The sequence below is a fragment of the Scleropages formosus genome, chromosome 11 (assembly GCF_900964775.1).
Source record: "Scleropages formosus chromosome 11, fSclFor1.1, whole genome shotgun sequence".
Lineage (NCBI taxonomy): Eukaryota > Metazoa > Chordata > Actinopteri > Osteoglossiformes > Osteoglossidae > Scleropages > Scleropages formosus.
Window position 1 is genome coordinate 2,484,517 of NC_041816.1, and position 22,619 is coordinate 2,507,135.

General features: G+C 47.4%; 2 protein-coding genes across 2 annotated transcripts in view; both read right to left on the reverse strand.

Annotated features, from left to right (window-relative positions):
* Positions 1–10,299, reverse strand: part of LOC108934546 (ankyrin repeat and BTB/POZ domain-containing protein 2-like) — a 34,376-nt gene extending 24,077 nt beyond the window's left edge. The window contains exon 1 of the mRNA XM_029256199.1: positions 9,094–10,299. Within this exon, the coding sequence (XP_029112032.1) occupies positions 9,094–9,994 (901 nt within the window). The 5' untranslated portion in view covers positions 9,995–10,299. The remainder of the gene's footprint in view (positions 1–9,093) is intronic.
* A 421-nt stretch (positions 10,300–10,720) lies between these two features.
* LOC108934528 (N-acetyl-beta-glucosaminyl-glycoprotein 4-beta-N-acetylgalactosaminyltransferase 1-like) overlaps positions 10,721–22,619 on the reverse strand; it is an 83,397-nt gene continuing 71,498 nt past the window's right edge. Inside the window, exons 10-20 of the mRNA XM_018752427.2 lie at positions 22,436–22,579; positions 22,133–22,242; positions 19,595–19,695; positions 18,820–18,893; positions 16,832–18,155; positions 15,576–15,937; positions 15,216–15,369; positions 14,874–14,946; positions 13,853–14,006; positions 12,849–12,975; positions 10,721–12,453 (exon numbers count right to left, since the gene is read on the reverse strand). Of these exons, the coding sequence (XP_018607943.2) occupies positions 12,339–12,453; positions 12,849–12,975; positions 13,853–14,006; positions 14,874–14,946; positions 15,216–15,369; positions 15,576–15,937; positions 16,832–18,155; positions 18,820–18,893; positions 19,595–19,695; positions 22,133–22,242; positions 22,436–22,579 (2,738 nt within the window). The 3' untranslated portion in view covers positions 10,721–12,338. The remainder of the gene's footprint in view (positions 12,454–12,848; positions 12,976–13,852; positions 14,007–14,873; positions 14,947–15,215; positions 15,370–15,575; positions 15,938–16,831; positions 18,156–18,819; positions 18,894–19,594; positions 19,696–22,132; positions 22,243–22,435; positions 22,580–22,619) is intronic.

The following is a 22,619-nucleotide window of genomic DNA, read 5'->3' on the forward strand; positions in this document are numbered from 1 at the left end:
CTTAGCCAACATTTTTCTTAAAAGGGACTTACAATGTTAATGTACTTTCAATTATTTACTCATCGATACAGCTGGGTAATTTTACTGGAGCAATTTAGGGTAAGTACCTTATGGAGGGGTACTACAGCAGGAGGTGAGACTCGAACCCGAGACCACCGGGTCCAAAAGCAGCACCTCTACCCGCTACACTTTGAGCTGCCCCTGCTGTAGGAATGTTCTCGCGGGCCACATTATGTGACACCCCTGGTTGAGCAGATCTCAGTTTCCGGCATATTGGAGCACAGAGAAACGCTTCTTCTTATTTCCACACGTACTAAGGTGTGGCGAAGCCTCCTCACCTGCCAGGATATGTAAAAGAAAACAGCAATTAAGTGTGTTTCCCAACATGGAAAAGACACACTTCTGATTTGAGACTACAGTTCAATTTCCGTTCTGCTGATACTTACATTGACATTTATTCACTTAGCAGATGCTTTTTCTCCAAAGCGACCTCCAACGAACTCTACGTAGTGTTACTATCAGTCCACACACCTTATTCACCACAGTAACTTACACTGCTAGATACACTACTTACACTGGGTCACTCATCCATACATGAGTGGAACACACTCTCTCTCTCACTCACACACTATGAGTGAACCTGACCAGCATGTCTTTGGAGTGTGGGAGGAAACCAGAGCACCCGCACACAGACATGGGGAGAACATGCAAATTCCACGCAGATTGAGCAGGAATCGAACCCACGTCCTCTTGCACGACAGCAGCGCTACTCCTCCCCCGAACTGACTGTTTATACACTGAGCAGCTTGTAATGATTTACCCCTTTAAACAGCTGGCTAACTTTCACCGTGTCACTTCAGGGTAAGTACCTCGATCGAAGCTACGGAGCAGGAGGTGGGATTTGAACCCGGATTCTTCCGCTTAAACGTGAGCGCTCTAACCGCGACGCCACCTGCAGCTCGAAATGGACATACCTTTCCTGGTTGGGTGGGAGCTGTTTCGTAACAGCACTTTGTACGATTTGTTTCTTTTAAACGCACCCCCCACCCCCCAGTCTCCGGACTCATTCGTTAAAAACGTCTTCTCCTTGTTCCTCCCCTTCATTCTAATGTTAGGAACGGCTGGGTTTTTCCATCTCGGCCTTTCGCTAACCGCGGAAGCTCCTCGCGGTAACAGATGCCGTGTCCCCTCGCCTTCATCCTCCACGCCGCACTCCTCGCGGGACGGCTAAGTGGACCGACGAGGGGGATCGAAAGTCACGAGGGTCAGCTGTCGGGGAGCGGTCGCCGCGCGGTCGTTATTAGCCATGGTAGTCCCTGCCGGGCGGTACTGCCGAGCGAAGCCACTCCCGACTCTCGAAGCCATCCGGGGTCGCGGTTCGGTCGTCGGCCGGGGCGCACGGCCGCCGCGGACACCTGTCGGGAAGCCCGAGGCCAGGCCGGCACGAAAACCACGACCCGGGCAGGGAGGCGTTCCTCTTTCTCCAGAAAGAAGGCCCGCGAAGGTGAACGCTCGCAGTAAAAGTTCCAGTATTACCACAGCAGATGTTAAGGGGATCAGCAGGAACCTTAGGCCACGCGGAGAATCCATCCACATTACATCAGTGCGGTGAGAGCTGAGCGAACAGCCCTACCGCGGGGCGCAGTACAGCTGTACTCCGCACCTCCGATCTTTTACGATCTCCTCCGTTCTCAGCTCGCAGCTCATCCACCGTCGCCGAGCCGCAGCACGAGAGCGCGGCGGAGCTCGGATTCGGGGCCACTTTTACGCCACATCCCCTCTGAGGAGCTGCTGGAGACGAATTTCCGCAAAGAGAACGCGTCAGTTTAGCCCGGGTTCAAATACCAGTTTATTCTCTTGACTAGAAAAAAAGAGATCGTGAAAAACTTTTATTGTTCAAGGGCTATGAATGATGAAATGGGTTAATTATAACCTGCACACATTTTCAGAACCGCTTGTCCCATACGGGGTCGCGGGGAACCGGAGCCTACCCGGCAACACAGGGCGTAAGGCCGGAGGGGGAGGGGACACACCCAGGACGGGACGCCAGTCCATCGCAAGGCACCCCAAGCGGGACTCGAACCCCACATCCACCGGAGAGCAGGACCCGGTCCAACCCACCGCGCCACTGTGCCCCCCCCAATTATAACCTGATTCGACTAAAAAAAAAAATGACTATTGTATTTTTTTGCAGGGAAAACCAGATATAAAGAGTAAATAATCATATATACATACAAAGAAACATACATTGTGACTCGATGATGCACTGTGACACTGAGCTTTGCTGCTGTTCCTGGCAAAGGGGGCACATCGCAGGAATCCTACCTATTAGAATCCATTCCACCCACCTTCACCCAGAGAGCTTTCCAACACAAACCGGTTCTACGTGATGAGATATGCGCTTTGGAAAGGCGAGGGGAAGAGAGAGGAGAAAAAAAAAAAAAAAAAAAAAAATCTAGTTTTCATTCGTAACCGAACATGTTATTGGAACGCTTTAACTCTCAGGTGTGTGAGAAATGTCACTTCTCGTGCTGAGGGTCCCTTGGAGTGTGATTTTTATTTATTTATTTTTTTCTTTTTTTTAAGAAGATACCGTTAATAGAGACACAAAACTCTTATTCGTCTCATTTTCACAACTCATTTGCACACTTTAACACCTTAACCGCTTTAATGATCTGCCAATAGCGACCATGTAAATCATGTAAGTTTAATCAAGGTGTACTAGTAACAACTCCAGACTGCAGGAATAAATAAAACATTACCCTATTCTATCCTCAGTATTTGGAAATTAATGTAATACAAGCGTAGTATGTGCAATTCAAAAAAATAAAAAAATTCAGCACCTTTAATGTCAGAGGCCAGAAACTGATCGTGGTACGGAACTGAGAACGGTAAATTATTTTTGCTGAAAATCAACTTGGGTGTTTGGACTGCTTTCAACGAGAAGTCCTTCGTTCGTCTTCACTCTGAACTCAGAAGAAGATCCGGCTCACAAACACACTTCGCGCACCACACGGACCCTGCACTTACACCACGGAGCACATAACCGAAAACCCACGCTGCAGCCGGAATTAGAAACGCCTGCCGCGCGCGTTTACTACGGTAGCGAACGGCCCGAGCAGTTCGCCGAACGAGAGCGCGAGACACGGGAGCTATTTCGAAAGCTCCTCTCGACCGCCCTGATCCACAGAGTTACGTGCGCCGCATTCCGACTTTGGCCCGAAGCTGAACCCGCGCGCGACCGTCAGCGACGCACGGATGAGTAACGTGCAAGACGGGGTGGCGTTTCGTTACGCTCGGAGGAAATGTGTCATATAAAAACACGGGAGATATCTGGCGGGTCGGTGGGGAAGGTTAACCGGAAGACCTGCTGCCCCACTTCTACTAAACTTGCATGCATACACGTATATTATACTATATATAATGAGTGTGTGTCTATACAGTGTGTGTATATGTATATATGTATATATATATATATATATATATATATATATATATATATACACATACACACACACACACAGTTTTTTTTTTTTTTTTTTAAACATTGAGAGACAAAATGAGCGATGAAGCAGATGCTTCATCTTCCCAGATCTTGCCGCGCGTGACACGGGACCGCTGTTACCCAGCCAAGGGTGCTGCTGTCCCTTGGACCCCTCCGCTCTTCATATCGCCGCGGTACCTGCAAGTCGTGCCGTACAAACCGTCTCAGCACTCGCCCTTTGCGCCCACTGAGATGAACATCCATCGCCGGTGCCGTTTTGGTAGTTTTTCCACGTATGGATGTTCATGCCTCCTCCCTTACAGCCTATAAACACTGTATATAAATATACACACACACACACCTCCCTCCCTCTCCAAAGCTTCTCTCCTATTTGCAGTGGTCTCTCAGTAGGCCGTTGGTACGGATCCTTGGAAAGAATAAAGGCCTTGACGTTTCAGACCAAAGTCTGTTCAAACCAAACTCCATAACAACGTAAATCAGTGTCAGTTAAAGATGTGATATATTAAAAGGCCCGTTGCCTGCGTGGTACGGAATGCGGTTACAGCTGGACGGACCAGAAACTGGTTAACCTACCTGGTTATCTTGGTAAGATCCTAAAGGCTCTTGGGTGAACCACCTCAAAATAACACAGTCAACTATTACATTTATTAATTAACTTGACAGTTTTGCTCAGAGCTGCTTACAATTTACCTATTTATAAAGCAAGGTAATTTGTGGGTTTTTTTTTTTTTAAAAAAACTATCAGCTCAGAGTAAATCCAAGAATTGGGATTTGAACCTGTGACCTTTAAGTTTAAAGAAAAAAAAAAAAAAAAAGGCAGCAGCCCTAACCACTACACTACTGCTGCCCAAAAAATAATCTCTAGCAGAGTATGGTTGACTGGCTGTGAAAAAATATAAAGAACATGGAAAAATGACTTTATTCATAACAACTGGCAGAAAGTTAAAAAGTTAAAATAACACCTGCTTTAATATATATATATATATATATATATATATATATATGTGTGTGTGTGTGTGTATCTAGAGCCTAGGCAAATAACACACTTGTGCAAAGGCTTAGTATATTATTATCCTCACTTTTTAAGACCACCCTGTACCGTACGGCATAGCTTGGATCATTGTCGGACAGTTTAAGGGAACAAGAAATGTATTTTCGGTGCCTGCTTTTTCCATCTGCGTGACCACAGAACTAGCGAACACGATATTCGCTTTTCCCACGCCCTTCGCAAACTGTGCAATAGCGCCGTTGAAGAACACTGGGTTGTGCAGACTGCGGCCAGTGTGTTTCTCCACGTTTCGGCGAAGCAGAAATTAAACAGTGTACAGCATGTGCCCTGACACCAAACATGCTTTAAGGGCACATTATTATTATTATTATTATTATTATTATTATTATTATTATTATTATTATTATTAACCATATTTATCAGACACCTCACAACCTACAACGTTAGGTTTGTTTACTAAGCTGCCTACAGTGATTTACCCATTAACACAGCTGGGTAATTTTTACTGTATCACTTCAGGGTAAGGGGAGGGGGTTCTGCTGGTGCCTGCTGCTTGGCAGGTCTGGGGTTTGAATCCCACTTGGGTCGCCTTGCGACAGACTGGCGTCCCGTCCTGGGTGCGTCCCCTCCCCCTCCAGGCTTGCGCCCTGTGTTGCCGGGTTAGGCTCCGGCTCACCACGACCCCCACTCGGGACAAGTGGTCGTTGACGATGGACTTCAGGGTAAGTAACTGGCTCTAGGCTGTTCCTGTAAGGATGGAGATTCAGACCCAAGTTCTTGGATTATAAGGTGGTGCCTCTAATCACTATGCCACCTGCTGTCTCAACCAGGAATTATACCAGTAAATTACTCTTTTTTTTTTTTTGAGATTATGTGACCACTTTACCTGCTTTTATGGCTTCCAGGACCTTTCTCATGCATACTAGAGTGCAACTTCTTCCGGGACTTGAACAAACAACATTCAGGCTACAACTCAGCCACCTCAGTTCCTGCTCCACCACTTACCACTGAACGGCATTCGAGAACCAGCACGGCCGCACTCTGGAAACACGTGTACCGTGTTAACGACATCTCGGGCGACTGCAATTTTCCCTATTATTCTGTAACCTCAATATTAATTTGCATGTATTCGTTTGGCTGATGTTCTTTTCCAAAGCCACTTACAAAATTACAATTATTTACCCATCCAGACAGCTGGGTAATTTTACCGGATCAATTTAGAATAAGTACCTTGCTCAACGGCACTACGGCCAAAGGTGGGATTCGAACCTGTGACCTTTGGGTCCAAAAGCAGTAGCTCTAACCAGTACGACACCAGAAACTTCTTCGCTCGTCCACCACGATCAAGTTTCTGGAGGTCCACGCAAATGATGTGCTGCCCGAGAAGGTCTCGTGGTGTTCGAGCTCCTCCCAGGAAGTCACACAAAGGGAGAAACTCAAGGTCCTTCTGCTGACCTCAGGCCCCTGAGCTGTTCACAAAGAAAGTAGCCGGCGCAGACAAACAAACAGGGTGAAGACGCCGAGCCTTTAAGGGAAGCGAGGGCCGGGCGTGTTATTGGAGCCGCCAACGTCATTCCTGCCTTAAAGGGTTCCAGATGTCCGGGGTACGAATGGCGAGAAAGAGAGGAGCTTTTGTGCGGCGCACATGACCCGGTCCACCTCCGGCTCCCTCGGAACACCTGACCGCCGCGGAGACACCGTCTCCCGTCCGCCGAAGACGAGCCGAACGCATGCACAACCGTATGTGCAATAAACCATGTAACCCGGTCACATGTTTTCCCGACACATGATTTCGATTAGAGTCATAATCGCCAGAAATGCGCCGGAGAGCGTTTGCGAAATACGAAACTGCGGCCCAGCCTTAAGCCCCCGTTTCGTTTTCGCGAACGTAATGGTGGCTAAAATAAGCCGTACGTCACAAATCCGCAGACTTTCTGAAAAAAATAAAAAGAAATAAATACATACAAAAAAATAAGTGCAAGAAGAAACTAAGGATACTGAGCCACTTATGCAAAACTGCAAAGGCAGACAGAAAAATTATGAATGATGTCAGGATTTGGTGGTATCTCTTCATTTGACTCAATTTTGGATCCCTTGTGAGGATCCCTGATAAGCAGGCAGGCAGAGATGAAAAATCAGTTATACTAATATTTTATATGTGCTCATAGTCACGTACAGGGTTAAGTCAAAAAGAATCAGCAGAAATGTTTTAATAAAGCTGAAACATTACTGCGGATTTTTTTTTTGACTTGCCTCGTAGTTGCACTACCCATCCATAATTATTGGACCTTGAAATGTTATTAACTATTACTTGGCAATGCCTTTTTCCAAGGCTTTTTTTTTTTTTTAACAATGATATTTTTGAGATATAAGAAAATTACATTTCTCATTTATACAGCTCGGTAATGTTTACTGTATCGATTCAGGGTAAGCGCCTTGATCTGGGACTGGATTTCTGTGTTTGTAGATCCTGGGCACTTTGAGTGCAAAACGTGCAAAAAGACGGGTTGTGAATCGTGTCGACTGACATTATATTATTATTCTAATGCTAAGCCACGTGACTGATGGCAAAGCCAAAGAAAAACTTTCTGAGATGTGCCTGAAATTCTGGAATCGTGTTTTCACAGTAATTTTAAAGGTTTCACAGCATTAAATGCGACTTATAATAATTTTTTTTACCTTTTTTTCATCCTTTTACATTTTTTCCTCTCCTTTGTAGACCCTAAAGATTTAATAGACCCAAAGCACCGCGTCTAACGGGAAAAAGAGCACTGCCCTAATCAAGAGCACTACAATGGAAATGGGAACCCAGGTCCTTTGCGTGCAAAGCAACAGCTCTAACCGCTGCGCCACCTGCTGGCCCACTGCAACTACCTGAACGAGAAGGCCCGGCAGAACTGCACAGCCGGACTCTTACCCAGATGCCCCACTTAGGACGCAGTCAAAACATCGCCTTCTTTAATCGCCATAATGTATCGCTCATCCTCCACGGAGGAGCGTGGCCTGGCGCGCACACGATTTCTGGGACATCCCGTCTGAAAAGTAATGGCACAAGCTAATGGTAACGTTTGCCATTTTGCTCACTTTCTCAATTTTCCGCTTCACTTCACCTACCCGCGTCGGTCGTCGGCCACGCTCGGCTTGGCACCGTCGGCTCGGAAAGCACGGAGGAGGACAAAGAAGCGTTTTGTGAAAAATCTCAGTCTGCACAGGAGCTTCGAGAGCCACAAACAAATCCTAATTATTACGTACAAACAGCGGCTCGCAGCGAGCCGAGCCCAGCGGGTGGCCAAGTTTCGGGCAGGAGAAAACAGGTCTCCCTGCTGGGGGTGGGAAAGCGCACAACGCCGAAAGGGGAACTTCTTCACGACCCTTCTGTGTGCTCCATCCCCAAGAGTCAAAAACGACAGCAGAAAACAAGACGTCGTTTATCACGTGAAACCGTACGCAGTTGTGTGCGGCCCACAGTATGCGCCGTACTGAATGTGTGGTGAAACGCCAAACGGCGGCTCCTTTGAAGGTACGTGACCATTGTTACGATGCTCACAATATCGCGTTGTTCGGTGATGGCTCTAACTCCACTTTAGGTCTTGAATAAAGAAGGAAATTAGCTCTAAGCCCCAGCAAGCGTCAGTTACCCCGTTGATCTTGTAACTCTTTACTCCATTGTTGAGGAAAGCAAAGTTTGGCAGATTTGCCATTAGTGTTGTGCAATTCTGTTTGGGTAAATGCAGGAAAGAAAAAAAGCCAGAGAAATCCATCGTCAACAACCGCTGGTCCCGAGCGGGGTCGCGGCGAGCCAGACCCTAACCTGGCAACACAGGGTGCAGGGCCGAGGGGGGCGCTCCCAGGATGGGACGGCAGTCCGTCGCAAGACACCCCAAGCAGAACTCGAACCCCAGGCCCACCACGCAGCAGGCACCAGCTGAACCCGCTGCGCAACCGCACACCTCTTGCCTGAGAAATCCATTCACCTAATTTCGATAACTGCCTATCTTGAGCAGGAGCCCTGGGGGGGGCGACGACAACACACACCGGACAGAATGCCAGTCCATTGCAGGGAGTAGCCCCAAACACACTACGGCTTCCCCAATCCACCTGCACTACATGGCTTTGGACTGTGGGAGGAAACCAGAGCACCTGCAGGAAACCCCCAGAGACAGAGCCAGATTTGAACCCACATTCTTTCGCACTCCCCAGGCACTACTCACCGCGCTACGCCAACTATTAGGAATTTAGAGTAAAAAACGAAACAAAGCAAAGCTCTAGGGTTTAACTGAAACCACTAAGGCCCCAGTATCCCGACACTGTAATACTTAATGACATTTAATTTCCACCATCATTCTGCTACTTGGTTTCTCTCGAAAACAATGCACATTTTTGTTGTTTTTATCCCTTTACACAGCACACTGCATTTAGGGGGGCAATTCAAGCCGGTAAAGCTTGTGCTCAAGGGGGCACCGGCGCAGCACAGCAGGAGCCCGAACCTGCAGCCTTAACCACTGCGCCACCTGCTGCTGCTGCTGCTGGTGCGCAGTGACTGACCGGGACCGCAACGTTGTAGGCGGGAGCCGCTCACCACTGGCGTTCTTGCCACATATGAGATGCTCGTAGTTCTGCAGGACGCCCCAGAGCTCGGGGTCGTTGTTCACGGCGCCCTCCAGCGCCTCGGCCGCCACGGAACCCCCGGCGTCGTCGGCGGCGGCGGCGGCGGCGCTCTGCTGCTGCTGCTGCTGCTGCTGCTGCCGCTCCAGCATCAGCACCCTCCGGCCCACCTCCTCGGCCAGGCTCTCCACGCAGGCGGCCAGGCAGATGGCCCCGTGCTGCTGCACGCGCACGGACACGCGCGTGTCCACCATCCAGCGGAAGAAGCGGCCCGCGGAGAGCGCGAGCCCGCAGCGGGCGGACTTGCCCCGGCGCTGTCGGTCCCCGGCGCTCATGCTCCACAGGGAGAGCGCCCTGACGGCGGCGGAGAGGCACGTGTCGGCCAGCTCGCGGCTCAGCACGAGGCGCACGGCGCTCTGCACCTCGGCGCGGCCGCAGCTGCAGTGCGTGATGCTCAGGCGCTGCGCCTCCCGCGAGACGCGCACGAGCGCCCGCCGCAGCAGCGCCGACAGCCTCCGCACCGCCTCGCCGGAGAACGCGGCCCGGTCCGGGCCGGCCACCTTGCCCAGCAGCACCTCCCCCACCTCCTCGTCCGTCCAGGGGAACTCCTCGAGGTCCGGCAGCCGGGGACACTTGGAGAAGATGTCCTCGGCGTCCTCCTGCAGCGCCGAGCTCACCGTGTCCCAGCTGCTGTTGCGGCTCTTCATGGAGCCCGAGTGGTACCACCAGGTGCCCCGGCGCGGGGCGCTCATGGTCGTGTGCGGGGTGGACTTGGAGGAGGAGGACAGGCTGAGGGAGCGGCAGGACTCGCCCGCCCCGTAGCCCGAGTCCAGGGTCAGGTCCTCCAGGGTCCTCATGTTGCTGATCCCTGCCATGGCAACGCGGCTGTGCGCCGTGCGAAAGCCCCCTTCCTTCTCCCTTATCTGAGTTATTACTCTTGACTTCAGTTCGGTTCTAGTACAGCTAACTTCTTTGAAAAAACGGAGCAATCAAAGTGAAACCATGGCATGCATCGCCCTCTCTGCTCTGTCTCGCTCGGAGTTCCGGCGTTTTTCCCTCGCGAAATATCCTCCAGATATAAGCAGAAGAGTTCAACTGCGCAGTCCAAAAGAATGATTTTTGAAATGATACAAGAAGAAGAAAGTAGTCGGCGTCATTCCTTCAGCACGAGTCCCCCGCTGACAACTCGCATCGTCTGACAGAATGTGAAAGGTGCGCAGATGTGCCCAAAAGTTCCACCAATCAGGAGCGCCCGTTTCTCACAGCCAATCGTAACACGCCATTCGCCAGTTGGGGGCGTACACTACAGGTTCCTCGGGTACTTTCTTTGGAAGTTTCCGACTCTACGCCTTCTCACCAATCAGGAGCGCCGTGTTTTCCTGACAGCCAGTTAGAATTCGGGATTCGCCGACGGTGGATAAAAATTGTCGCGGAGCACTGATTCATCGCATATTATTATTTTAATGAGTATTTTGAAAAAAACAAAAAACTTTTCAGTAATGCAAATCTAGTTTGAGGCATAACTTAAAATTTTATTTTAAAAAGAAAAAAATGAATTACTAAAATACAGTACATTGATAAAGATTTCTACAAACAATTTCACAGAAATTATCCTTGAAATGTACTGAACATTGCTCTCTTTAATGTATAAGTCTTTCTGGAAGGATGCATTTGGGGAGGTGGAGGTACACCATTTTGGGGAAGAAAATGGCCTAATAGTTTGCTTTTACAATCTCTTTCAATGACACAACTCTAACTTGTGCATACGCAGCATAGCTCATCAAGTAGATAATACAGCTAACAGACATGTATAAATATGCACACCCACCAGTAGTACCTGTTTATGTCCATGACACAATAAGGAACAGTACAAGATGTATTAGGCCACTACGTTTTCAAGTGAAAAATACATTAGAAGGAGCATCCACACTTCCACTAGATACTTACGTGTCGCCCCCATTCTACCGGGACCCCTCTTCCGGTCTCCTCTCCAGTGTTTGTGACCCCCAGAGCCACAGGATGCGTTGGGTTTTGTGTTGCCTCAATTTATTTTCGGCTCTTGGAAGCCCTTACAGTATTTCAATAGGCAGACAGCTAAACACCTGTTCTTCCAGGTTTACACTAATTGATTTAAAGTATTAAAACCCACAGATGCTGCAGCTGTCAAGTATAAGAGTTTGCCACCTCAACTTGTGCTGTTCATCATCTATTTCCAATGTCGGTATGTAACAACTTCAAAAACACGGTGCAGTTGCATTAGCTGGATTTGCAACAGAACAAACCAACACGTGAACACGTCTTAAAGCGCCAGATAGCTCATAGGCTCCCCGTAAACATTAGTATATATGGTTTTACAAACTAAGTCCTATCGGCTCACCGCCGTAAACACGCATGACGCCTTTCTAAGCTTTGTGCAACTTTAAAACATATTTTCCAAACAGAGTTGACTTGGGACCGATCCTTACAAGCAGGTTCAGGTGCTGGTACCTGCGTCACTTCAGTATGTAGGATGAGAAGGTGAAAGAAGCAAAGGACATAATAATGCTAATTCGGACTCTGCACTCAGTGCCGCTCACTCTGAAATTTGTAAATTCCTGTGAGCAGTAATTCAGGGTACCCTGAAATACAAAACTCATTTGTAGAGGTTCTCAGAGACTTGTCTGAGGCCAGTGTGTGGCGGAACACATGGAATCCGTTACTAAATCGTAAAAACCACTAACTCCACAAAAGCTGCACCCTATGCTTGATTTTTTTCCACCTTTTTCCTTTTATCACATCTATATATATTTGACTGCAAATGAAAAGACCCGTTAAGAGTTTTAAATCCCCCCAAAAATTCTTAACTACAAGTATATTTCTTCGTACTTATTTTACTGAAAAATTATTTTAGAAAAAAGTTATAAGTTCCTACTACTTCATACAAAAGGAGTCACTTCAGTCTATTAGTTGTCACCTAAAACAAAGAGCAATTGCACTGCTTGTAAAGCCTCTTGTCTCTCACATTTGAGTTCTTCAATGTAAGGAGTGCAGCTGAAGAGAGGACCAGGCATACATGAGCAGTCAAGCTCTTGGCCGCCATGGGAAAAGTCTTCTGGGTCCTCAGATGGGCTGTGTCAAAAGCACACTGAGAAAGAGGGCCAGATCTGAGTCAGCCCCGGGGATCATTTGCATTTTCCTCTCCACCTTCATGGCACACAATACGACCCCACCCCAGGCAGGCTACCCTTTGGGGCCCTTCTTCATCTGAGCGTTCCACATGCCACGCTTGGAGTGGTAATAGTGGAAAAAGTTTCTCATCCTGAGCCGCTCCACTTCCAAGCCGTTCTGCAGGACCCTGGATGGAAATGATACGAATGTGTGAGGACACCGAGCAGTCTGAGCAAGGGGTCAGATGGAGAAACAGGTGGTGTGGTGGTCAGGGGCTGAACTTGTGACCCTGAGGTTCCAAGTTTCAAGCCCTTCTGCTGAACTCTAGAATACTGAAATGAGAAGATGTCACTCAATACATCTCTAAGACTGCCAGCTATATTCATTGCTTTGGATAAAAATAAATAAGAGAGACCACAAAGCAATAAATACACAGGTCATATTTAACAGAACAGTGCTTTGTTACGTATAATACAATAAGATATGGAGAAAACCAAGTAACATCGCGCATGAACCTAAGAGCATTCGGTGTGTGAAACGGAAGAAGCTAATTGACGACGAGACCGTGTGTCTGAGACGTACCTGTCCAGCAGCTCCCAGTCCTCTCCTCCCCACCTGTCTTTGAACTCCTCTGTGTTCATGCCCCCAACCTTGTCGAAATCTGACTTGTAAATTCCAAACAAGCCAAAGCCATTTACTTCCCAGTACCCTGGGGAGACAAATAGGAAAGGGAGCACAAAATAATGATTCCTCCACCTAAACACCATAAGATCTCGCAACATTCACATCACGAATGTTCTCACGCATCAGGCATCTCGGCTTCTCATCAATTAGCTACCGGCAGCCTGTGCACACAGTGTTGAGGGAATGGATGGCTGATGGGTAATGATGAATAAGCAGCATGGAAAACTAGGCAGATTCATCCATTCCTTTGAATGCAGGAATACCTTATGCTGTTGTTCCTGTCATTTGACCTGCATGACTCTTGGTGACAATTTTTAACTGCAATGTCTGTCTGGTGGGGGTTGCGGTGGCACAGTGGGTTGGACCAGGTCCTGCTCTCCAGTGGGTCTGGGGTTCAAGTCCCGCTTGGGGTGCCTTGCGATGGATTGGCGTCCCATCCTAGGTGTGTCCCCTCCCCCTCCGGTCCTATGCCCTGTGTTGCCGGGTTAGGCTCCGGTTCCCCGCGACCCCGTATGGGACAAGCAGTTCAGAAAATGTGTGTGTGTGTGTGTCTGGCACAACTCCATACTGTATATATATGTGTGAATACATGTTTTTCTTATACCTTGAAGGAAAGATCAATAAACTCTTGCTGTGACACCCTTAAGCAAGGTGCTTATCCTAAATTACTCTGTTCAAAAAATCCTCCAGCTGTATAAAAAGGTAAATTACATTAGCCAAACACTGTATGTCGGTTTGGTGCAAAGCGTCAGCCGAATAAATAAATGTGATGTAATCTGGGAAGAAGAGATGATATAGGGGCATCCCCACAAAACAAGTTTAGGCAGCTTAAACTAAGCTAAAGGTGCAAAATGCCTTTGTCATACATTTCCTTGTGCAATATATCACTATGCGGAGGTTACCATCGGGCTCCTGCGGGGAACTACCACAGCCCAGTCTCATGACGATGGGGGCGAAGGCCAAGCTGCCCTCCACGCAGTGTTTCCTGATGCTCTCCAGGATGTTGAGGGGGAAATGTATGTGTAGGTCACACAGGAACACAATACTATGGCTGTCCTGCAACATACAAAAACATACATATCTTACACTTGCACACTCTCACAGTCGTAATCTTAGCTTCTGTTGCAGAAAAAAAAAGAGAAAAATCGTTAAAAAAAATTAAAAATCTCCAGTCGGGACCGGAAACTTGATATATTATGGTATTTCAGCTTTCTCAGAAATTTGCGTTTATGGTAAATTAATATCTCCACACAACGCACGAGAACATAATCCAACAAACTGGAATAAGTGTGATTAATGAAACAAGCGATGCTTCGGTTTGCTCGTCAAATGCGCACGCAAGCTGATTATGTACTGATCTGCTATTTCCATACCGTGTTATCATATTAGTGTAGTTATGAATTAGGCCTGATTGGCATTCACAAATGTGTGCTGAAATTGCACCAGACGTGTCGTTTCTATACGCCCATGTAAATGCCGTATTGAAGCACATGTCACGATGAAAGGTCCCGTGGTAAAAAAAACAGTGTACTTCTTCTCTTTACACCACTTTATATAGAAAGTCTGTGGGAATTTTAAAGAAAGGGATTCTGTGAGACAAAGATCTTTTTATCTGTTCTTGGGTAACAGAAAGAAAACATTAATGATGACGGTGTCCCAAAACGAGTAAAGAGTGCCTCCTGCAGACAAGTATGTAGTATAGCGTTTAAGGAAGTGACCCCGTAACCTAAAGATGGCTGGATCAAGTCCCACTGCCCAATAATACCACAGTATTTTGGATCGAGACTCACCTTGAACTGCTCCGCAAAAAAATACGCCGCTGTATAAATGGGTCGAACAATGAGTTGCTTTGAAAAAAGCTAATTAAACTGAAAGTAAATATTAATCTGTCCCCAGACCAGCTGTATAGCTTCACACCCTCACCTTAATAGAGTCCACTCCAATCTGCAAGCCCGCCGAACGTTCAAAATTCCCCTCACGTCTCAGGTATTCATATCTGACCGAACAAATCCAGAAACAAAATGAGCTCACATGCCTACCAATGCTTACAAAACTGATAAAGTGTTTCTCATTCATCTCTTTTTTGGTTCTTCTTCCTTGGTCTTCAATAGACATGTATGATGCATACGTACAGTGTGCCTGTACAAAGTACTTCCCATCCAATGCCAAATGCCAGAAAAAAAACTGTAAAGTTTGCAGTAAAGTGCAGTTACGGCACATATCATCTTGCTTTTTCAATGACAGCTGACATCCTGCAGGGTTCACCTGGGCACCGTGCTGTCCTTCAGGGCCTGCTCCACATCCATATCGTCACTCTGGAAGTCCACTATTATGATGCTGAAGTTGTCATCCTTGGTCTCCAGGTGCAGAAGCTCCATGTCAGAGATGAACTGCTGGACCCAGCGAGCTTGATTTTTCACTGCAGAAAGGAGAGCAGGGAACAAGATGACACACTCTGCCGTTGACTGGAAATACAACTTTGGGTAATGTGTAATTGTTCCAGGTCTGATCATCTCACAGTCCAGGAATGACTAGGGGGACAAAGCTATTTCTAGAATCCTCTACCATTATCCCCCAGCACATAAAAGGAAAAAAAAAGATACCAGCCATGCCAGATGCACATACCTGGAACCACAAAGTGCACCATTACACTGTGCCTCCACTTCAGTGTGGTAGGCTGGCAGAGCAGAGGTTTGGCGTAGGGTGTGCTGCCTGGCCACGTGGCACGGGGAGAGGTGCCCGGCACAGTGGGAGAGGGACCGCTTGGCCCCGTGGAGTTCAGCGGGGCAGGGGCAGAGGCGCCTGTGCCCTCGCCATTCTCCAGGCTGTCCTCCATCTGCCCTGGGTGCTGAAGGAGATATATATATTCTGAGAGGCGCACCACCCTCTTCCCGCGCTCCATCAGCTCCAGCTCGATGAGGTAGCGATTCCCGCGTGCTGAGTCCCTCCGCTTCTCCACGTTGATGATACGTAGCAGGGTGTAAATCCTGGTTGAGAGAAAGATTGCACAGTTCTTAAACAAGTAAGTTCTGATGTTATGACATATTGCAATTTAAGGCAACCTCAGCTTATGACAGCTAATCCATTTGCCTTATTGTATCACTTCTGAGTCCCACTATTTGGTCATAACATCTACAACTGTTCTTTTCGCTGATGCTTTTCTCCACAGGGACTTAGATTTTTAAATTGACCAACCGTTATTTACCCATTTACACAGCTGGATCATTTTTACTGGAGCAATTTAGAGGAAGTATCTTGCTCAAGGGTGCTATAGCTCTAGGTGGGATTCAAACCTGTGACCTCTGTATCCAAAGGCAGCAACTTTTAATACTGTACATCCAGCTGCCCCTGTACTGATGGCCACTTGATCTGCTGTACTTCATCACCTGGCTTTGCACCATATTTTGTATTTGTTTGGGTACCTAGGAGTGATTCTGTTCTGCTTATAAACTTTTCCTTTGTTATTCCCTTCAAGCTACTTTGAATTTAAAAGGGCTAGCAACAAATGAAGTTCTGCCGGTGTTGCAAAAAAAAAAGCAAAAGACAAAAGATTTAGAAATAAAAGTGAAAATCATAGTGCAGAATTAAAATATAATTGTATTACTGTACTGTATATTATTCAATATTAGTGCTATTTTGACATTAATAATCTGTAGAATTAGTGAGAAAATATAACAAGTCCTGATTACACAACATTCATGATTTGACTTTTAGCCATTAGAAATTAGCACGAGCCCTTTGTTAATTGGGGCGAAAAAAAAAGTGGGAGGACTAGACATCTTTATTAGATCCACCTGCAAAGGCAGTGAACAGACACTCACACACACACACACACACACACACACACATCCAGCATGCCACAGACAGCATAGCTGCCGCACCCGCCATTGTGCTCATTGAGCTTCTCCATGTACTGCGCCAGCACGTCCACCACCTCGCTCTCTGCTAGCTGCAAATTGCCGGACACGTTGCAGCGCAGGTCGTTCCAGTCGGAGCGCAGCAGCTCGAAGTCCATGGTATTTACTGAGAAGGTACGCTGCCAGTTGATGGCCTCCTCCGCCCAGCCCGGTCGGGGGTCTGCTTCCTCATAGCTGTAGTCAGACAGACCTCCTTCCTCGGGCCCCTCGTCCGGATCCGGCTCCTGCTGGGATGCGGTGGCTTCCGGGCTCTTTAAAGAAGAGGTGATGCTGGAAGCTGTAGGGATGCTCTTCACCGAGGAGTTGAGGCCTGGAGCTGTGACACCTGCTGGAGTGGTCGGAGGAGGCTCCCAGTCAAGCAGGACAGAGCTGATGTTCTGAGTTCTGACGGTGGAGGCTGGTTTCTTCTCTCCCTTTGACTGGGACTCCTCTTTTCTACTTTGTTGATGGTGAGTTAATGCCACCCTGGCAGAGGCCTTATGACCTGCAGTCTGGGTGAAAGTGCCGCCCAACAAGGAAGCCCTGGTTTCCCTAAGACTGGACTTGGGCAACAGATTTGGGCCTCGACTCAGTCCTCTGTTCCTTTTCGGCCTTGTTCTCAAGTTTATAAGCTTGGTTGTCTTACCATTGTGATACAGGAAGACCCCTGGGAATACCTCCTTCGGATGCTGGAAAACAACATTCCTTCTGCTGCCGGATGCTCGGGGCCTGGTGACATATACCTTGTCCTCTTTGCTCCTCGTCCCAAAGCGAGCGTTACTTGCACGTGGCTTTCTGGAGGCAGCCACTGGTCTGCGGTCAGCACGGGAGGAGTTCCCGAGGGCCTGCTTGGATTTGCTGGCCGGGGCAGGGAAGGCACTTTTTTGGTAAAACAACAGAGCCGATTTATTGGGTTTTGGTGGTTCCTCTGGGCTTTCTTTTCGGCTCGGTTCCTCAGGGCCCGTATGGGCCCAAGAGAGGGTACGGCCACGTACTGTGTTTGGCTGCTGCAGAGTGTTGCCATCTTCCTGATGCTGACTCCATGGTTGACTTGGTCCTTCGCTGGGCAGCTTCACCCTATTTGACCCCTGCTTGGGGCCCACCAAGGAGAAATGTGACCAAAGCTGGCCATGACTTTTCTCCTCTTCTTTCTCCTCTAGCTTGAAAGCCAAAACTGGGGATGAACTGCCCAGTAAACCACTGGGACTGTGACTGGGGAGACTGCTGTTGTTCCTTCTCTCATCTTCTTGAGCATCTTGCCCTACGGGCTCATCCGCTGGATCGGCCCCCTGCTCCTCCTCAAGAAAATCTACAAAAGGACCAATTAATGTTAACATTTATGTTTATTGTCATTTCACTAACTGTCCTAGCTGTGTCCCCTCCCTCTCCAGCCTTGCGCTCTGTGTTGCCGGGTTGGGCTCCGGTTCGCCGCGACTCCGCTCGGAACAAGCGGCTTCAGACAGTGTGTGTGTGTGTGTGTGTGTGTGTGTGTGTGTGTGTCATTTCACTATACACGGGTGTACAACAGAAGCAAAATACGGTTCGCATAGATTCGGGTGCAACATGAATCAGTCGAGTTCCACACCAGAGAACGAACGTGGGTCACACATATAAATACAGAGACGTGTATTGTAATTACACAGTAGAGACCAGATAATAAATACAAATAACTCACGTTTAAGGTAGCAGTGACAAAAATTTCTACATTCAGGCGTGATGTCCTTAGGATAACATGTGGCTATAATGATTAATCAATGTGTAGTATAAATAGGTATCAAGGCAGTGTGATTTAAGCATAGAGCGTAAATTGTAATTAAGGTGGTTAATTACATTCTGGTCCTCTTACAATGTATTTTTCACTACAGAACACATATAAATGGCTGTTAATGGAAGTATGACTTGAGAAGTGGCTACGGGTCACGTCTCATGGCTTTAGTTCAGCTCCGCAAGGTAACTGAGGGAAGAATACACACCATCTGGGTGGGCGAAGAAATACGGCCCATCTTCCTCTTCCTCATCCATCTTCATGTACTTGTAGAAGCCAAACCTGTCGGATGTGGGTGACAGCAAGACAGCCAGATTGGACACGCTGATGACACACATACATTCTGATACGCAGATGCTCAAGAAGGATAAATACCCTGGGCATGGAACCCATGATGCCAGTTCCTCAAATTACAGGGTCCTGGGCTTCAGGCTTTCTGCTGACATGTGAATTTGTCTGTTGTTTGTATTTTCTGGTGACTCCTGTCACCATTTAGAGTTTGACATGGTGAACAGTTACCATGTTTTCTTAGAGCAGGACTTTCCTACCCTGGTCCTTCAGAGCCATGGAATATGCTCGCACATATTCGCTTTCGCAAATACACTGCAACAGCTAACTCATATTCTTTACAGCATACGTTGAAGATAATTATTCCTGCTTCATTATTTATTCATTTAGACACCACTTTTCTCCAAGGTGACCTATAATGTCAGGTTCGTACGCTAAGCTGCTTACAATGATTTACCCATTAATACACCTGGGACACTTTTCTACCATATCAGTTGAGGATAAATACCTTGCTTAATGGAACTACGGCAGGAACAAGGGAGCTACACTAACAGCTATTGGATGCTGCTTGAGAATTTCTTGATAATTCATGTTTTTTTTTTTTACGTTTACCACTAATTCTGTTTACATCAGCCTGCGTGGGGATGAGTCAGATTTGTCTAACCGCTAGCAAAATAATGTTGAAAAGGGCTTACTTCTCCAGATAAATGGGTGATTCTCTGTAGAAGCACTTGTTCTCCCTCTCCATGTGTGTGAGCCTGGTGAAGTCATTGGGGTAAACAAAGGAAAGGTATACCTAGGCACATGACAACAACAGGTTGTAGTAAATCAGTACATGATCAATGTAATCATACAGGACCATACAAGAGCTTACGTTCACACATAAAGTACTTTAACATAGAATGTTAAAAGCCATGCAAAAATTGAATATCACAAAAGTGGCCAGAGTTTTATATAAATATAGGTGTGTTTGTGCACGCATATACTTTATGTTCAGTAATTTATAGTATTTTAGATTCATCATATACAGTATATGTCAGTTATTCTTATATATTTGGTAAGAACATGTACCTAATTGTTATGGTATAAACTGGAAGCTCCATTCACAAATATGTAGCTGATGCAAGAGTCTGACTCAGGGTTGTGCAGCATAGGGCGGGCAGTTTCACATAATGTGGCATGCAAGAACAGACACGCTTTCTGACCCACTTGTCCCATACGGGGTCGCGGGGAACCGGAGCCTAACCCGGCAACACAGGGCGTAAGGCCGGAGGGGGAGGGGACACACCCAGGACGGGACGCCAGTCTGACGCAAGGCACCCCAAGCGGGACTCGAACCACAGACCCAGCGGAGAGCAGGACCTGGTCCAACCCATTGCGCCCCCCCGTGCAAGAATATTTGTAAAATTATTAATATACATATGCCTACTATAAATACTATAAATTCTACAGAATCATATAATAAGACATAGTTGGAGACATGCTTTTGAACACGCACAGCACCAGAATACGATAAAATTAAATTGTACAGCCCTCAATCCAGACTGCAACAATGATAGCGGCTTTTGGTCAAAAAAAGCTGGACATCCCCGGTTGTCAACATTTTATTATTATTTAATTTATTGTTAAAAGTCAATATTTGATCTGCATCATATTTTTACTTAATTCTGAAAGATCAGGAAGAGGGGTGTGATGGTGCAGCGGGTTTGGCTGGTGCCTGCTGTGTGATAGCTCTCGGGTTCAAGCCCTTCTTGGGGTGCCTTGCGATGGAGCGGCGTCCCGTCCGGGGCGTGTCCCATCGGCCTTGCTCCCTGTGTTGCTGGGTCAGGCTCCGGTTCGCAGCGACCACACTTGGGACAAGCCGTTGTTGACGTCGGCTGAACAATCAGGGCATTTCTGGAATTTGCTTAGGACGTGCTATACGCTACATATTTGACCCTTGTGTTGCATTTATTTGTTTCTGCATGTACTTGCATTTTCTTGCTGTACTGGTTCTGTCTCTGCGCTGTTGTGACCCAGTTCTGTTCTGCTCCCTTAAAAAATATAGGTTGGAAAATTTTAATGGTACGACGCAGGAGACGGGGAAGCGGTTTAACTCCTGCCGGTGCACCGGCAGGCTGTGCTCAGTAGAGAGCAGCATCAGCGCACTTCCGCGACTAGGAGGCGTCGTCTCTGTGATGGCAACGCGAGCGCATCGGAAGTGTTAGACGAAGTAATTTGCAGGGATTCTCCTCCTTTCATCCACGAGTGTGGCTTAGAGAAAGCGTTCGCGTAAAGCTGAATAGCATTCCTGACACTCTGTGACAAATGGGCTCAGGAGGAATTAACTTCCGTAAGCTGGTCATTCTGCTTTACTCCTTACAGTGGAGAATGTGCGTTCGATGGAAAACACTGCCGCTCACCGTGGGCAAGAAGGTTTTGTTACACGGCTTATCGCCCCTAGTCAGAAGCCAGGACCGATGGATTACAGTTCACACTGTAAATAGTCTTAAAGTGTTTTTTTTTTTTTATTTTGAAATCATGTGTAAGGCCTCGGTGCCAAGTAGTCCGCCAAGAATACCAAGATGTTAAAGCGCAATGGGTCTCCATGAGAACATTACATTTACACTTACACTTTCCATTTAGCAGATGCTTTTCTCCAAAGCGACGTACAACTCATAGAAAATACAATTTGTACATTACATTAAGAGAAAGAGACATTGCAGACATGATTCTTAAGTAAACCTAGTTTGTTTCTTTCCGCTTGATGCGCTGATGTTCATCACACAAGCAGATGCATAAAACTCAGAACAGACGAATCCTGATCACCTTACAACGATTTTGTTTTTTTTTTTCTCTCTCAAGGTACACAAACGTTCGCATACATTGCCGGAGCAGCGGCTGTGCGAAGGGTGATCTGGGGATGATCATGAAGTTATGGTGCATGAACATTTACACCATACATGAGCTGGAGAGATCTTGGGCAAAATGGGTCCGGAAAAGGTGAGTTTTCTGACCCTTCTTGAATGTAGAGAGAGTTTCAGCAGTTCTGAGTGAGAGGGGGGAGGTCATTCCACCACAACGGAGCCAGAACTGAGAACATGCATATTAAATTCCATCAGTTTAATTCTATTCCCTACTAACCTGCACAACAACACACAAAAACACAGTCTCACACACACACACACACACACACGGATAAGAGAGAGCTGGACGGCTGCTATTTCAGAGAATATAAGCGTAGTGCAACTTACAAACTGCAAGCCCTGATAGCGGGCGATGGGGAAGTCCTTCACCACGTAGGAGGGAGAATAGGCACAGGGAGGCAGCAGGTTGTCGAGGCGGGATGGCTCGATCATGGGAACTGGAGAGGTGAGAGAATGATGGCGAATTATGCACTGTTATCACCGGCTACTATATAATACAGCACAAAATTGCTATAAATACATTCAGGGATATTCTGCCGATGGACATTTCCATTTGCGCGCAATGTGTTCTGGTCGCAGCCGTGCGCGTTTTAAACCGCCCCCTGAAGAGGCTGCTGTAAATGGACTCACTGCTGAAGAAGGTGTCCCGGGGGTCTGGCCTCAGCATATCTGCCCCGTGGCGGCTAATGGGCCACACCTCCCGCGGTGTCCGGCTGTGACTGGCCAGGGTCTGCGGGATGTGACCCACGCCGTTCATCTTCAAACCCGACTCATCTGATGAGAGGAGACCAACAGGAAGCACTTTTTTAGCTCC